The 16,572-nt window shown below is 39.1% G+C and overlaps 1 protein-coding gene across 1 annotated transcript in view; it reads left to right on the forward strand.

The window, feature by feature from the left end:
* ITGA2 (integrin subunit alpha 2) overlaps positions 1 to 16,572 on the forward strand; it is a 117,248-nt gene that overhangs the window by 76,080 nt on the left and 24,596 nt on the right. The window contains exons 12-20 of the mRNA XM_075183960.1: positions 1,294 to 1,439; positions 2,360 to 2,503; positions 2,857 to 3,060; positions 6,914 to 7,044; positions 10,056 to 10,192; positions 10,854 to 11,008; positions 13,693 to 13,803; positions 14,729 to 14,811; positions 15,683 to 15,824. Coding sequence (XP_075040061.1) covers positions 1,294 to 1,439; positions 2,360 to 2,503; positions 2,857 to 3,060; positions 6,914 to 7,044; positions 10,056 to 10,192; positions 10,854 to 11,008; positions 13,693 to 13,803; positions 14,729 to 14,811; positions 15,683 to 15,824 — 1,253 coding nt within the window. The remainder of the gene's footprint in view (positions 1 to 1,293; positions 1,440 to 2,359; positions 2,504 to 2,856; positions 3,061 to 6,913; positions 7,045 to 10,055; positions 10,193 to 10,853; positions 11,009 to 13,692; positions 13,804 to 14,728; positions 14,812 to 15,682; positions 15,825 to 16,572) is intronic.

Here is a 16,572-nt window from a genome sequence, read left to right on the forward strand (position 1 = left end):
TTAATATGATCTGCTATTTCCTTGTCTCCCTCAACAAGACTCTCACTCTCTGTCTTTAGTCTTATTATTCATATTTTTGTTTTTCTCCTTTCACTTATATACCTAAAACCAGTTTTGCCCCCTTTACCTACTGACTGGGCCATTTTCTCGTCAGCTTGTGCCTTTGCACATCTGATTACACATCTTTTGGCAGATACGCAGAGTCATAGAGCCATGGAGTCCTAATGAGTCACAGCCATAGATTATACCTGGGGCAGAAGCGCAGTTCCTGGTTACCAGGCCACGAACACAACCCAATTACCCCCATCCCAAGATTTATATTCCCCTCAATATTCCATTATTCCAATATTCTATTGGTGGAGATAATGAGGGCAGTCTAGGGGTGCCAGTAAGGCTATGATAGGTGGACAGGTGATGACACCTATTCCCTAGGTGTCCTCCCCGGCTAGTTGAAGACTGTTGATCCCCTGTGGAGAGAGTGCCACTAACTCTGATCCCTGCTACTGGTGGAACAATGACACTGTTGGCTACACATGGTCAGTATGATACAATTATACATGCATACGTTAATCATTTAACTCAGGCGTTTCTTCCACTCCTATCTCTGATTTATTAACAACCGACCTGGCGACTATTAAGAATAACCTGTATAGATCTTATAACTTCTTAGTTAACAAAATAAAGCAAGGCATTACAATAGCATATCTCAACCAAAAACACAAGAATAACAGAACAGTAATAAACTCTAATAATAAACTTTAAATTCCCCCCCCCCCCCAAAATAATCATTGAAATCTAGAAACCCCTCATAATAAGCCACTTCAGTCAACAGCAGGCTAAGGTTAATTACTCATGGGCAGTAATATGATATGTTGGCCTGTGCTGCAATCCTTCGAGGTTAAATGTAAATGGTCGGGGTTCTCCAAATTCCGACCTATCGATTTTCTACTTTTTTATATCATTCATGTATAATTTTATATATACCCCTATGCTACTAGGATCAGTCACTTAGCAGGAGGTCCATGTGCCCCAGGGTGATCTATGGATCTGGACTCCTAGTCAGTTTCCAGGCTAATGGAAAAAAGGCGTCATTTTTTAGATGGAGCCTTTGGCCTGTTGATCACTGGGTGCTAAATTATGTTGCATTCATTTCTTTCAACATCTCTAGGTAGAAACTCATCTACATCTGCTTTCAGTTGGTCATATTAAAACCAGATATTGTAAAGTAATTGTCTTCCATGTGCATTATAGTGTGATAGGCTTGGAAATGACAGTTTCACCTCTACTTTGTAGGATATTCTGTAGCCACTCTCAACATGGTGAACGCTCTGAATTTTGTTGCGGGAGCCCCAAGAGCTAACTACACTGGTCAAGTTGTGGTGTACAGAATTACCGACCAGGGGAATGTGGCAATTCTTCAGATTCAGAAAGGAGAACAGGTATGTGAGGCTAGGGGAAAGTAATCCCATGCTGAATGCCAGGGGAAAAACAGGTAGGGGCAAGCGGTACACTCTGTGGGTTGGTCGTGCCAGGATTCCCCATCAAAGGCAACGTGTCCTTCAGTGCAGATATGTGACACAGTGTTTAAAATGCCTATATGCAGATACACTGTTTGACGAGAGGGAATAATACGTTTAGTCTAACCCGAAATATTTTTAATTTAATAGATTTCTTCATTCTACCCACTTTACTACGTTCCTTCTCTATGACAAAACTTCAGAGGGAAAGTATGGAAATATCATACTTCTCTTCAGGAGTATATAATTCTGATTATCTGTCAATTACATTACAGCTATTTGGGTCAATAATTTGTCCATTATTTGTTCAGAGCATAACATAGACAACAATTTGGCCTTAGCACTTGCCCAACTGATATTCCCCCAGAAGTCGCTTCTCTAGAATAGGAGTGGGTTACTTGACAAAGTATAAAGTTAGTGCCCTCTACAGCTGCGTAATCCCTGACTGACAGTAGGCTCACGCTGTCATCCATGGTCATGTGACCCTGCTGTCAGTGAGTCCAGTTGGACAAGAGTGATCATCCCGGCTGGCTTACGTCCCTTCTGGTTGCATCTGCTAGCAGAAAGCACGATCATTCAGGAGGGAACTCCCATGATGCCAACATCATGCCTCATTTTTGCTGAGTGGTTTCAGCTGCTGCAATTACTGACCTGTAATGCCTAAAAAATGTATTATTAAAAAAAAGGAACAGTGTCCTGTTTAAGGTGCTGGATCTAGAAGTGATATTCAGAAATGGGTGGAAGGTGTTTTGTGGGGATTAAAAAATAGCAGTACCAATTTCCCTGTCATTCTTTAATATTAGCTGATGCTGTTTATCTTATTGTCTGATTTTGGCTTGCAGATTGGTTCCTATTTCGGCAGTGTTCTGTGTTCTGTAGATGTGGACAAGGATTCTGTCACAGACGTTCTGCTAGTGGGAGCGCCCATGTTCATGAATGAGCACAAGAAAGAGCAAGGACAAGTCTATATGTTTTCTATCAATGGGGTAAAATATATTTTATATTTACAATCTAATTGCATTATATTGTTCTTCCCGGGTGTCATTTCCATTGCAAAATTTAGAGAGAGGGAATATTATAAAAGGTGCCTGCAAGATTATTCTCCAGAACATTTTTAAACGATCCCTTTATAAAGTCACAGGATTGCTTGGTGACTTCTAATATCCTTGTAATCTAAACTAGAGTCTATGGTACCTCATCAATATATCTCTCCCTCACTAGGAGACACAAATAAAATTAAACTATGATTTCTGATAAGTGAAATGTTTTAAAAACTGAATTGACAAAATAGCAGAAATAACTTATTAATGTGTTATTATTATTTTCTTTTTTGGAAAAGGGAATTTTAAATCAGCATGAACATTTGGAAGGCCCTAATAATTTGGAGAATACCAGGTTTGGAGCAACCATAGCCGCACTTTCGGATATTGATTTGGACGGTTTTAATGATGTAATTGTTGGAGCACCTTTAGAGAACCAGAATAGCGGAGCGGTTTATATTTACAATGGGTATAAAAACACCATTAGAACCAAGTATTCCCAGGTAATTGTTATTTTTCAGTACATTGGTTCAATGTATGTTCATTTGTCTGAAAAAATATTTTGTTATAAAAAGCGATAATGTTGTACACTTTCCATTTTGCCATATAGTGATTGACATGTAGACTATAGGTGGTTGAAGTGAGGGGAGCAGGTTCTTACTCACCTACTGGTCATGAAGCCACAGTGGCTTGGGTAACACCTAGGACCTATTAGTAGTGTACAGCGGGAGCAGACTTTATGGCACTACTTGCTCCCATGCTGTTCGCCAAGACTACATAATACTTGTTCCTAAACCCAATGCAATCTCAGGTTTAGCATTTTCTTCCTATGACTTGGTGGCCCACTGGCTGAATGCATTCCACTGATGTGAGAGATTACTACCAATGTTTGATGAGCATTTAATTATTTGCACCAATTTTTGATTGGTTTTGCAAGCGAAAATGAAAGCAGCTTTTTAATAGGGTATTTTCATATATACAATTAGGGAACAAATCTAACACACCTGGTTGCTAGGCAACCAGAAGCAAAAGATTTACAAGCTAACCAACCCTGGTCTCCATGTAGAGGGGATGACACAAAAGGGATTTTTTTATTATTATTATTTCCAAGCCAAAAGCAATGCAGTCCAGTTTTTCAGCAGTTGGTACTTCATGGAAGAAAGAAAAGGGCCAACAATATGAAAATAGGTATATATCACGGACATTCCCCATATTGCGTTAAATAGGCCTCAATTAAGTAGCACAAAACAGCCAAAGAGCATTGAGAAATCCTTTTGGTGGCGCTGTGCACATCAGCTTGAGAAAGTGTGATCATTACACTTATTGGGCTTCACTTAAAGTTCAGTACAAAAGACTCAAACATCCGTCCATTCTCTTACAGTTCTATGGCTCTATCTTGAGTCACATGTATCATATAGTGCAGATATTTTCATCATATAGTACCCCTTTCCCTAGCACACCAAAAGGGGTGGTGAAATGTTCCCTCTAGCTTCAATACCTCCACCCGAGTCTCCTACACAGTATGGTGGGATGCGGACAGTGAGTGAATCCACCATAGGTTGACTCGAGAAGCCCCTTGTACTCGACCACACTAACCCTCTACATAATAATGTACCGCACACTGTGTTTGCAAACAATCAATTGGGTGTTTATTTTGGGGGAAATAAATGGGAGAGGCGGATATAATATGGGGAAATTATGAACAGGATAAATGTGACAGCGGATAAGATATTAATCAAAGGCAACAGTACAGTAATAACTAAACAACAAAATGTCCGCCACACATACATTCACTGGCGCCCCAAACTCTCCCACAACGCACCCACACACAGTGTGAAAATATAACTAAACAATAATAACTATCCTGCCAATATTAAATAGTTTGTAAGGTTAACTAATTAACATTGGAGCACTTGTTGAAATGTTGGCAACTTTCATTATATCTCTGACAGGTAACACATTCTCTGATTTATGGGCAGCAGTAATAGTGTTACAGTGTTTGCTGTATTTTTGTTACTTATTTCTCTCCTTTGAAGATGAGGGTCTTAGCCACTGTTGGGTCGTGGACTAACTGCAAGCCTGATCCTGCTAGCTGTCCCTCTATGCTCACACACAATTCGCTAAAAGATGCAGTCTCCCTCTCCGCACATAGACTTGCTTTGCTGTGTAATCTCCCTCAGGCTGCTTAGGCGACTTGATAGTGGATTTTCTGCAGTGATCCAGCTACAAGATCTTTCTGTGCAAATCCACACCCATAGCTTGGGTATCCTTCTCTTCCTCTATACACTCGGTCATTTTGGCAGACTCTGCTTTCTACACACACCTCACCCCTTTTCTTGTTGTTGTGACACTCCTCACACTCCCAGCACCTCTTTCTGCCAGCTTTCTCCTTCCTGCCTCTCGCTCTTCTCCTCACAGACTCTCTGGTATGGCTGACAGCTGCTTCACCCTGCATTTCCATAGCAGCCTCAGCACTTGGCTGTTAAGTATAAGCCAACCTTGTTACACTCATCTTGCCGCATTTGAGTATAGAATGAGGCTAATTCTCTGACAATGACTGTCACATCACAGCAGCCCTGGTTGTCCTCAAAGTGGCAACTAGTCAGTAACTCTTTTCTTTAATTTCAGAGACACTTTTTGCCACTGCTAGGACACAATATTTAGCCCTCCAAAGCGCAGAATGATATGAATGAATAAATACATCTCTGTGTCGTAATTTGATAAAGGGGGAATTAAATATTCATTTATCATTTGAATGTCTGTCATAGACCAGCCAGGACACCATTTCATGTATAGAACTCATATCTACAAAACCACAGATTTGGGTTAAGGGGGAAGGGGCCCTTTTCTTCACACATGTCATCATTCTCTAAAGTCACTGACAATATATAAAAGAAACAGGGTTTCAATTAGAGAGCATAGTTAGACTTGCTAGGGATAGTGAAAAGTGCAGAAAAATAGTGTGTTTATTTATTCACACCGGCTGAGATACCAGTAACCATTTAAATAGCAAATTATGATCGGTTGAAGAAAAATAAGGTGTTTTTTTTGACAGACAGTGTGTTGTAAAAATACATCAGTTATCATAGCAAGCAATGCATTGCATGGCAATGGCAAACCCCCCTCTTGAGGTCTTTTCATTAAGTGAACCAAATTTGGTCTGATTCTCCAGAGGAGCATAAATTATTTGGTGAAATTTGCAACGTGACTCGTTGATCTCTGAAATTCAGCAGAATCTCAAAATAGGCCGAATCCATTTGCCAATCTATAGTTTACACTTTTGCAGACTGCGTCTTTAGGTGAACTTCTGGCTTGTGGAAGCATCTTCTGAGAGGAGAGTATGCATGTACCTAAATATGTGCTGGGTAGAACATTGGGTACTCCATTGCACCACTCTGCATCCATTGCAATTTGTAAAGGGGCTACTATAAGGCTGCTGTTACAGGTCAAAAAGTTGAAACAGCAATGCTGAACATTTTAGGTATCCCCTTCAATTCAATTCAGAGAACATTTTTATTATCTATATTAGGAGACGGTAAGCCAATCACTCAGACCACTAAAGTTCCCAATGATAAAGTTATTCAAGATAGAGTAGTCTCACCACCCATTACAGCATTAGACCTACCAGTTTCATCAAGGGATGAAATAGATTTCATGGTAGATTTATCAAGTATTTTCAGGCCTTTTATGTAGCTCAGCAAAACACTTAGTTCAATAACCCATATATTAATGTTTAATTATAGTTTATGTGTGTGTTAAAAGATTTTGTTACATATATCATGTTCTCTATTTAAATACCATATCTATAAACCGTTTACAATGTAAGTGCTGTAAGTTGTATTACTTCTGCTTTTGACTAAAACTATACAGTACATGGCAATATTTATTTACTTGGCAAATAATAACTTATGAGCATAAACTGATAAGCCATGGGTCATGCGTGTCATTGAATTGATTTATAGGGCTGGAACAACTTAAAAAAATTTAAACTGCAGTTAACACTGCAAAGGGTGATTCATTGTTCGAAATTTTGCTTGGCAAGCATTATACTGTATATCATTCCCCATGATTTGGCAGCTCTACATCAGCACGTTATTGAAAGAGAAAATTCACCTATTTCAAACAAGGGCTCTCTTGTCTTCCTGAGATAGAACTTTCTTTACGACCTTTTATATCCAAACTCCATTATTATGGACTCGAAGGGTTACTCCCCTTGTACCATGAGCTCAGGACAAATGCTAATTTTTCCCATTTCTAAAAAGGACCCTGGCCCTGCTCATGCCACTGTCCAGCAAAAATTATTGTGATTATATAGTTATTCAATTAATACATGTTTTTTGTTCTTTCCAAATGCAGAAAATACTTGGTTCCTTGTTCACTCCACCCCTGCAGTTTTTTGGGAGATCAATGAATGGACATGCAGATTTAAATGGAGATACCATCACTGACATTACCGTTGGTGCCTATGAAAAAGTTATTCAGTTTTGGTGAGTATTCTATTGATAATATTAAAAAGTTAAAATTAGGATAACAAGAAAAGCAAAAAAAAAAAGATTAATATTATATGCATGTAAAAGTATGGCAATATATTATAAATCATGGGATAATTAGAAATCAGTGTCAAATGACGTCTCAATGACCCCAATCTTTTCTGTTGAAATTAAGTTATTGCAACCAGACTTTACAGTGCTTATATATTATATATTATTTTATGTATCCTAGGCAAGACTATGTTTTAAATTATATTGCTCTTGAATTAATCTTGAATTGTGCTATTCACAGTTATTTCGTAACTGTATCAAGACTGTCTTTGTCATCCGATTTATATACTTACTCTAAAGAGATTAGCGGGCAGTGTAGGTTGTCAGCAGTGTGAGTGCTAACTGACCAACATTGCAGACTCTTACTGCAAAAAATAGATTTCTCCAGCGGGGCTTCTATCTGAAGCTCTGCACAGTCATGGAAGTATCATCATCATCATCACCATTTATTTATATAGCGCCACTGATTCTGCAGCGCTGTACAGAGAACTCACTCACATCTGTCCCTGCCCCATTGGAGCTTACAGTCTAAATTCCCTAATATAGACACACACTCACAGACAGGCAGACAGGTAGAGACTAGGGTCAATTTTGATAGCAGCCAATTGACCTACTAGTATGTTTTTGGAGTGTGGGAGGAAACCGGAGCACCCGAAGGAAACCCACGCAAACACAGGGAGAACATACAAACTCCACACAGATAAGGCCATGGTCGGGAATTGAGCTCATGACCCCAGTGCTGTGAGGCAGAGGTACTACCACTACGCCACCGTGCTGCCCATGCAGCAGAACTGACATTGTTTCAAATGTATTTAAGTCTACTGTTTCTTTGACGGGGTCGAGTGGAAGGCTTAACCCCAGATCAAACATAATACTTAATTCTAAAGCCTAAAATGTTCTACAGAATAAATTATATGCAGTAGTTTTGCAGATATCTATAGTTTTCATTAAACTTTTATTGTACATAGTAGCACAACAAGTAAAGAAAAAAATGATCACTGCTTAATAAGAAAAACTGATATTCTGGACGGTACAAGTTTATACTGTAGGTCCATATACTGATATCTTTACAATGAAAGACTACATATACCTATAAAGGTGTGGTTTAGAAAGGACTTAGACAACAAATATGCAAAGCACATTATTATGTGCCTTTATTTTTCGTTCAGAGTAATAAACTATTGGCCTAAAGGAAAACTGATTTTATGTTGTCGTACCCATGGGCCAAGACTATAAAAGATTAATAAGCCCTGTCTTGTATTTCAGAGTTAGTCACCAACAGGTGTAGACACGTCACTCAGCTTAAAAAAGAGGGAAACAAAAGGATAGTTTGGTTTACACCAATGTGTTGCTATAGTCTGTCAAAACAAATAGGAGGTCCTGGGATTTAAGAAGGGAGGTGATCAGATACCGAAACTTGTATACTATGGATCAGAGGACAAAAGGAGAATTAAGCACAGTGCCACCAAGTATGGTGCATATTTCCCAGATTGCCACACTTCCTAAAATGTATTGAAGGGTGAGAAGGATTGTACCTGTGCATTTTATTGTAAAGCGATATTTTATATGTGGTTTCTATAACTGGGATTATTATTATTATTATTAATATTTATTTATAAGGCGCCACAAGGCATCCGCAGCGCCGTACAGAGACAAACAAAATCACAATACAATGGGAGACAGCACAGTACAGTAAACACAGCAACTCAGTACGCTCAATGCACAGCTAGAGAGGGCGGGGAAGGGGGAGGGAGGATCCGCAAATGACGGGGCCCAAGAAGAAGGGCGAGGAAGACAGTGAGACCCCCAGGGGGGAGGAGGGAGCGAGAGTGGACGTGGGGTGGAGGACCCTCGAGGAGGAGGGCTAAGTAGCTGGAGAGCAGAGTTAGAAGTGGTGGAAACAGGAGGAGAGATGGCCCTGCTCAGAGGAGCGTACAATCTAAGGGATGGATAAAGAACAAAGTTTGACATTAAGCCACATATTGGGCTATACAATTGAGTCTGGCAGGGAGCCAACATTAGCTTCCCAAGCGTTACATATTTGTTATATGTAGTTCAGACAAGTTCATATATTGGCTTGAATTTTTTCACTGGTTCTGCAGGCACTGCTTCTAGGGGATGTGAAATAGGTACCAGCAGAGACTTGGCTTGGTTAAGTCTACCATGATTATGGTTAGAGTTTCATTTTCAGCCTTAAAATGAGTCCAGGAGGTAAATGTATCAAGCTGCCTATTTCTGGCGGGTTTAAAAAGTGGAGATGTTGCCTATAGCAACCAATCAGGTTCTAGTTATCATTTATTTAGAACATTCTACAAAATTATAGCTAGAATTTGATTGGTTGCTATAGCAACATCTCCACTTTTCAAACTCGCTGGAACTCGCAGCTTGATACGTTTACCCCCTGGTCTTTTACTAGTTGATGGACTCTACACACAGGAGTGGATCACCTTTGTGTGCTTATGTGACCAGTGGAGATAGGACTGTTTTCATCTGTGACATCAGCATCAGCAAAAGAGTTGTGCCAGTAAAATTAGTACTTGGCGCCAATATTTTTAGTAGAACAGAAACGTCCCAGAACTACTATCATCAAATCCTCACATTTCTGTGTTGAGAACCTTGATGTACTAGTAACTCAAACAAAGTATGTGATGGATTTTATGGCAAATCACATTGGTGTCCTGGTTTTTCATTTCATAATTATGGGAGCTCTATGATAACTGAACGCGTCAATCATAGTAAACTGGGGGCATTGTGGTAACAGGGAGTCGAACGTAGTGTAAACTACTAATGTGGGAACAGATCATTTTTGTCACAACAATCTCATACCTACCACTAAAATATTAATTTACTGTCCAGTTATCCAGGTCAAGGGTTCTCAGCTATGGTTGTATACTGAAATTGTATTACTTATGTCTCATTGTTTTATATATAAAAATATCAATTTGTCTCCCAATCAGGTCACAGGGTATTGCAGATGTGTCTGTGAAAGCTTCATTTACTCCAGATAAAATAATACTCACAAATAAGAATAGTGAGATAACTGTAAAAATCTGCTTCAGTGCTCACTTCAGACCTGCAAACTCCAAGAAAATAGGTGAATAACTGTATATTGTATTATTATTATTATTATTATTATTATTATTATTATTATTATTATTATCATTATTATTATTATTTTAATGACAAATATAAATCTTGACTCGTCTTCGGAATAAAAAATCTTTACTGATTAATTAAAAATGTTATTTCACTTAAAAATCAACAAGAAATTTAGTTATAAAGTCATTAACTTGATGATGATGATGACTGGCGTTATAATGGGGAATAAAAAACAAAAGGTCCCCCCCCCCCCCCCCAAAGTGATCTAAGAGCCAGCACTCATAGTCTGGGCTGGTTGCATTTATTGTGAGAGGACCAACAATATGGGGTCCCCTCAAGACCACCGTAGCCCAGATGGTCACAGTGTAACAGGGAAACCCACAGAATGGGGTCCCCCTGTTATAATGTGACACAATCCCAGCAAGCCAAAACAAACAGGAACCCCCTTCACCTCGGAAATAACAAACCCGCACTGAAAGCACTGGGGAGCCTTTTACCGTCCAACCGTGTGTGGTGGGTGTTGGATTAACAGTGTTAAACAGTGTAAGGAGCAGTATAGAAATGTGCATTTTATGCAAAAAAAACACATACATCCATTTCTACGTGAGCCCCTAACAGTACAATGTAATGTAACTATATTTCTCTATTCCACGCAGTTGCCATCAATTACAATGCGACATTAGATGCTGATCTTGTGTCATCTAGAGTGAAATCTAGAGGACAGTTTAAGGAAAGTGGTGACCGATTTATAGCGAAAAATGTGGACATAAGCACAGAAGAAAGATGCTTTGAACACATCTTTAATGTTCAGGTACGTGCAAATACAAAGCAGTATTTTACAACAGCCTGTATCCTGGGTTACATAAACAGTATGAGACAATGGAGGTTACAGATAGGACTGGTTGTACTATACACTGTAGATGTCTGTATACACTAACGCCACCCCTGGCCCCCACCCCTATAGATGGAGTCATCAGAGTACATAAAGGAGGGGGGGGGGCTTTTGTCATAGTTAGTGTAAATATTCATGAAATAGATGACATATTATATGTGGGGTTTAATCAGTGCAATCAATTGATGACCACTCATAAACAAACAGCTGTCATCAGTCAGTTGTTTTTCTGCCATGTAAATCCACACAAGAATCATCTGAAAATCTGACAACACTCCGGAGTATGCAGCATATGCTGCTGATGCAGATCTCGAGATGTGTGCGGCTCTGCATATAGGCAGAAATGTGCTATTTTTCAATACTATACAATTTTTTTATTTACTTTTTACACCATAAATCCTTTTCACCTTAACATGCATGTTAAGTATTCACTTCAATTCTCCTTTTACCATGCGCACTGCACTACATGTAATTTGTGCCTAACAGCATGATTATTTAGCAGTGTTTCAGTAATGTAACACATTATATTCACAGCATTCAGTGCCAAAAGAAGCACGCTACACTAATTCTACCCCTTACTTTGGCGAGCACTAACATGTTAATGACAATCCCAAATGTTCACCTTGGCAAGTCTGTGCTTGTAGCTTGTAGCTATATGGCAAGACTCCTTATGCAAAATGTGACGGTTTATTTAAAGTTCTAGGGCCTGATTCATTAAGGATCTTAACTTAAGAAACTTCTTATTTCAATCTCCTGGACATAACCATGTTACAGTGCAAGGGGTGCAAATTAGTTTTCTGTTTTGCACATAAGTTAAATACTGACTGTTTTTTCATGTAGCACACAAATATCAACTTTCAATCTCAGTGTACAAATAAGCTATCAAGTATTTGTGTGCTACACGAAAAAACAGTCAGTATTTAACTTATGTGCAAAACAGAATACTAATTTGCACCCCTTGCATTGTAACATGGTTTTGTCCAGGAGACTGAAATAAGAAGTTTCTCAAGTTAAGATCCTTAATGAATCAGGCCCCTAGTTACTGTTGTAATAAATATGTACATTATTTTGCCATCGACCTAACGCAATATTATACAAAGCAAATGTGTATTTATCATAAAACAGACATAAGGCCACTTAACATTCTGGACAATAGTTACTGTCTGTGCTGCCCATAACCATAAATAAAACACCATACATTTGAAAATAATAGGCTTACACGCTCACACACTTTGAAGTTCGAACACGCTCAACTTTGAACAGATAAATGGGGCATTGGCACTAAATAGCCATCAGAGAGGGAAATAATAAACAATATTTAGATGGTGACTGTGATTTCTAATGTAAGTGATTTCTTAGGTTCTTAGGTTTATATGGCATATACAAGACCTAACAGATGCATCACTTTCTAGTAAACCGTTTTAATTCCTCCTATCAAAGGAATGTTTTTAAATAAACAACAAACAGACTGTTAAACGCCATAAAGATCTAACCAACCACAGGTCTCTTAATATTCTGATTTCCTGTGTACATATCACTTAAAATTGCTACCAGATTTTCCTCTTATGCATATGACTGACACATGGATGAGATAAGTAATATCCTCTGTCTGGTTTACCAACTTCTCTACATATAATTGACTTTTAATTGATCTGTACAATTGTATTGTGAAAAATTAAATTGAGAGTCTCAGTTCAAGTCTTTCTTATTTTAAGTCATAATGACCTTACATTCTGGCATCATCTCCTGGCCAATCAGACTCCTCCTAGTATTTCCATAATATGTAGAATAGTAGCCACAATTAGCAGCTTTCAAATTACAGCTACTAGACTAACATATTTCAGTGAAGCTGTAATTAGAACTCCAGTTCATTGATGATAAAGAGGAGAATGCTGCTACCAATTATACAACATAGCTGATGTAAACAGTAAAGCATTTAGAAATAAAATGGAGAGGAGAGGGCGCCTAATAGAGTAGTAATTTTGGTGAACGCGAGAATAATTAATAATACCAATGTTGTATGCATACCAAAATGAAAATGATAAGAAACTTAACGGTTTAAAGTGGAGCAGGAAAGACTGATGTCCTGGTATAACAGATGAAGCAGGATAACAGGATTACCAGGCACAAATGGTGAAGTGCAGATTCAGGTTAACAGGATGACTGAGACAAAGGTTCGCCAGGAGGCATGAGGCCCTGGATGATCCACGGGAGAATCAGGCAAAAGCAGGGTCAGGCAAGCCAGGAGTCATAAGTCGGAGAATCCACAATATACCAGCTAGTAAGCAGGAGCAAGTTCAAACAAAGCCAGGATCTGGGTCACAAGATGAGGTGAAATACGTAGGAACATGGCATAACAGCTGTTATCTTGTAGAACGCACTAAATAAATGAAAGCTAGAATCTGATTGGTTGCCATAGGCAACATCTCCACTTTTTCAAACCCGCCGTTTAGTAAAACTTGCCCCTAGTCTTATCATAACAAATATTTTTTACTACTGTAAATAAATCCAGTACTAACATTTATTAGTAGTTTGTTGTCTAGTGAAAAAAATAAATAATTATGGTTATTAGTTTTTAAACAAGTCTGTGTTCATATTAACAGGAGACCTCAGACACGGAGAACGCCCTGGCACTACGAATTAATATTGCTGCTCAGAGACCTGATAGCAGCCCAGTTTTAAATCCTTATTCATCTGGTTCCAGCGAATGGTTTGTAAGTAAATAAAAAAAGTAAAATCTCAATTTACAGTGTGTTATATTGTTCATTGTTCTTTTTGGGTCACAGGGACATATTTTACTCCCGACTCATTTTGTGAGTGACAAAAACATTAAAAATGTATTCTAATTTTTGACAGGGATTGTTTCCCTTTTAATGGCATGTCATGTGACCCGGCAATAATTCAAACTAGACGGCAGCCATTTTTCAGACAACTTGTGTATTTGTCTTCTAGGGAGTCAGGAATCAACAAACAGGAAGCGCTAAAAAAATATATATCACCACTGTGTAATAGTGCATAATATTTTTAGTTGTTCTTGAATACTGTTGATTAAGGTAAAAAGTTAACAATTCATGTCATAATCCAGTACGGGAGAACATGTAAAGGGAGGGTGGAAATATAAGAACTAATATGACAGAACCTTGAAAATTATATCACCTATACTATGGTCAAAGTGAGCCCATCATGTACAATAGTGGCTACCAATTTGTGAGCGGAAACAATATTTATGAGAATGAAGCTTCTGAATTCACAATGAGCTATCGCCTCCACATAGTCACCGTTGTACTGTCATAAGTATAGGCTGTACTTGCCGACCTTTAAAAGTTATACATGGCAAGAAGGGAGGAGTGATGACGCGCCTTGACATCCCACCGCCTCCCCCCCCCCCCCCCCCGGCCTCATCGTACAGTGCTGGCGGGGCTATGATGATCAAGCCTCACCCTGTCTACTTCACTAGGGAGGTGGGCAAGATCTGGGAGGGTGACCACCTTTCCGGGAGTTCAGGGGAAAGCCCCGAAATTCCTGAGTCCCCCGGACATTCTTGGCGGCTAGGCTAAGTATCATATAGGCTTAGGGTGGAGTTAAAAGGCTGTGTCCACGCTGTGAATTTTAAATTGTATTTGTTCTGTTTTGCATTAGATTCCCTTTCTGAAGGAGTGCGGTGACGATGGAGTTTGCATCTCTGACCTTTCACTACAAGTGGAGCAGAAACCAAAGGATGTGTAAGTCTGGTTACAGCTATCGTCCTAGCAGCAGTGTTGTATTCTGTATCTTCAGGGTGAATAAGCATATAACTAATAACATGGTTACCAATAAGCGTGAATTATTGGACATAGTAAAATTAATCTTATAATAATATTTGTAAATATTTACCATGACAACTGAATGGAAATACTTTTTATTCACATATCTTAATTACCTAAAAACAGAACTACACGCTATACAGTGGTGTACTGCCATTAACAATAATCCGTTCTGTTTTCTTGCAGAACCCAGATAACTATAAGGCTATATAGACAGTGCTTAGTGTTTGGAAGTATTACTGCGCATAAGTATTAAAGAGAAATATTTTTCAACGTAGACCTCCCACCTTTACATACCCCCAGGCAGTAGTGGATTACTGTCCCTTCATTGCCCCCACAGACTTCAGTTTAACAGATACTGATAATCATTAGATCCATAGAACTATCCAACATTGTCAACTGAATAATTAAATCCAGACGAGTGTATGGGCAGAGCATTGTCCAATCAGGTGCTGCCTGGACTTGAATATTCAGTTGAAATAACGCAGTGCACTTAGGCACTATAGATTAGGGTACAGAGGTAACAACTGAGGTCCCAGAAGAGGAACCTCACATTTCTATTACCTGGAGGAGGAGATATTTCATGGGGAGAAGGTCTCTCTTGCTGGAGTTCTCCTATAGGCTATGTCATTGGCAGTAGGGCAGGTTCTCATCCAAAACACCTGCGTAGTGACACATATGGAGCACAAAAGTTTAGCAATGTGATTAAATAGATGATGGGCCCAGGTATTTAACTAGGTTTATCCACAATAGCACCTTAACTCGATAATTATCTCTTTCCCCTCAACAGCAAATCACCATATGTCGTCAGTGACAAAAATAGACGGTTGCTGTTTCAAATAACATTGAGAAATAGAAATGAAAATGCGTACAACACAAAGCTGAAAGCTGTTTTCTCCGAAAATCTGTTCTTTGCATCATCAACCTCTTCTGTAAGTATATTTTGTTTTATTTTGTATATAAAGGCACTGAAAACCCAATATAAGTTTTAAACTTCATACCCCAACTACATAGCCGGTCATTTTAAGAGTTCTGCCTTTGTAGATGCTAATGAATTCTTAGGTGGCATTGTCATGAATCTTGATTCAGCTCACAAAACAGCTGCTCCGCTATGTGTAGGCAACAGGTGGACTCCAAGATATGAGTAGGGGTCAGGAGGTTTGTCCAAGTGAGATGTGGTTTGGGACAAAGCCTTCATCGCTGTCTTACAGTAGCTGCCTGGCTTCGAGTAGTGACACACAGGCACTTTAATAACCTTTTTGTTTCAGACCTCAGTATTTGCCTGCACATTGCAGGCACTGTCACACACTATTGAAAGCATCCATAAAGTGTATCAGTAATTATGTGATTCATGTGATAGGGACTCGCTACTTGCACTGCCTACAACACGTAGGAAAATACAGAGTGTAAGCTCCAGAATCCATCAGGCTAAAATATATGGATGTTCAAAGAGCCTGTGGGGTAAATGTATGAATCTCCGGATTCTTCATCTCCGGCGTGTTCAGCCTCTTCAGCGCTTAAATTTAAAGCGGCGCTGCATTGTAAAGGGAAACTTCCCTTTACAATGCAGCGCCGCTTTAAATTTAAACGCTGAAGAGGCTGAACACGCCGGAGATGAAGAATCCGGAGATTCATACATTTACCCCTGTGTGTCACTAGGCTTAGTCAGGGCTGTCCAGA

Source organism: Mixophyes fleayi, chromosome 1, assembly GCF_038048845.1.
Source record: "Mixophyes fleayi isolate aMixFle1 chromosome 1, aMixFle1.hap1, whole genome shotgun sequence".
NCBI lineage: Eukaryota > Metazoa > Chordata > Amphibia > Anura > Limnodynastidae > Mixophyes > Mixophyes fleayi.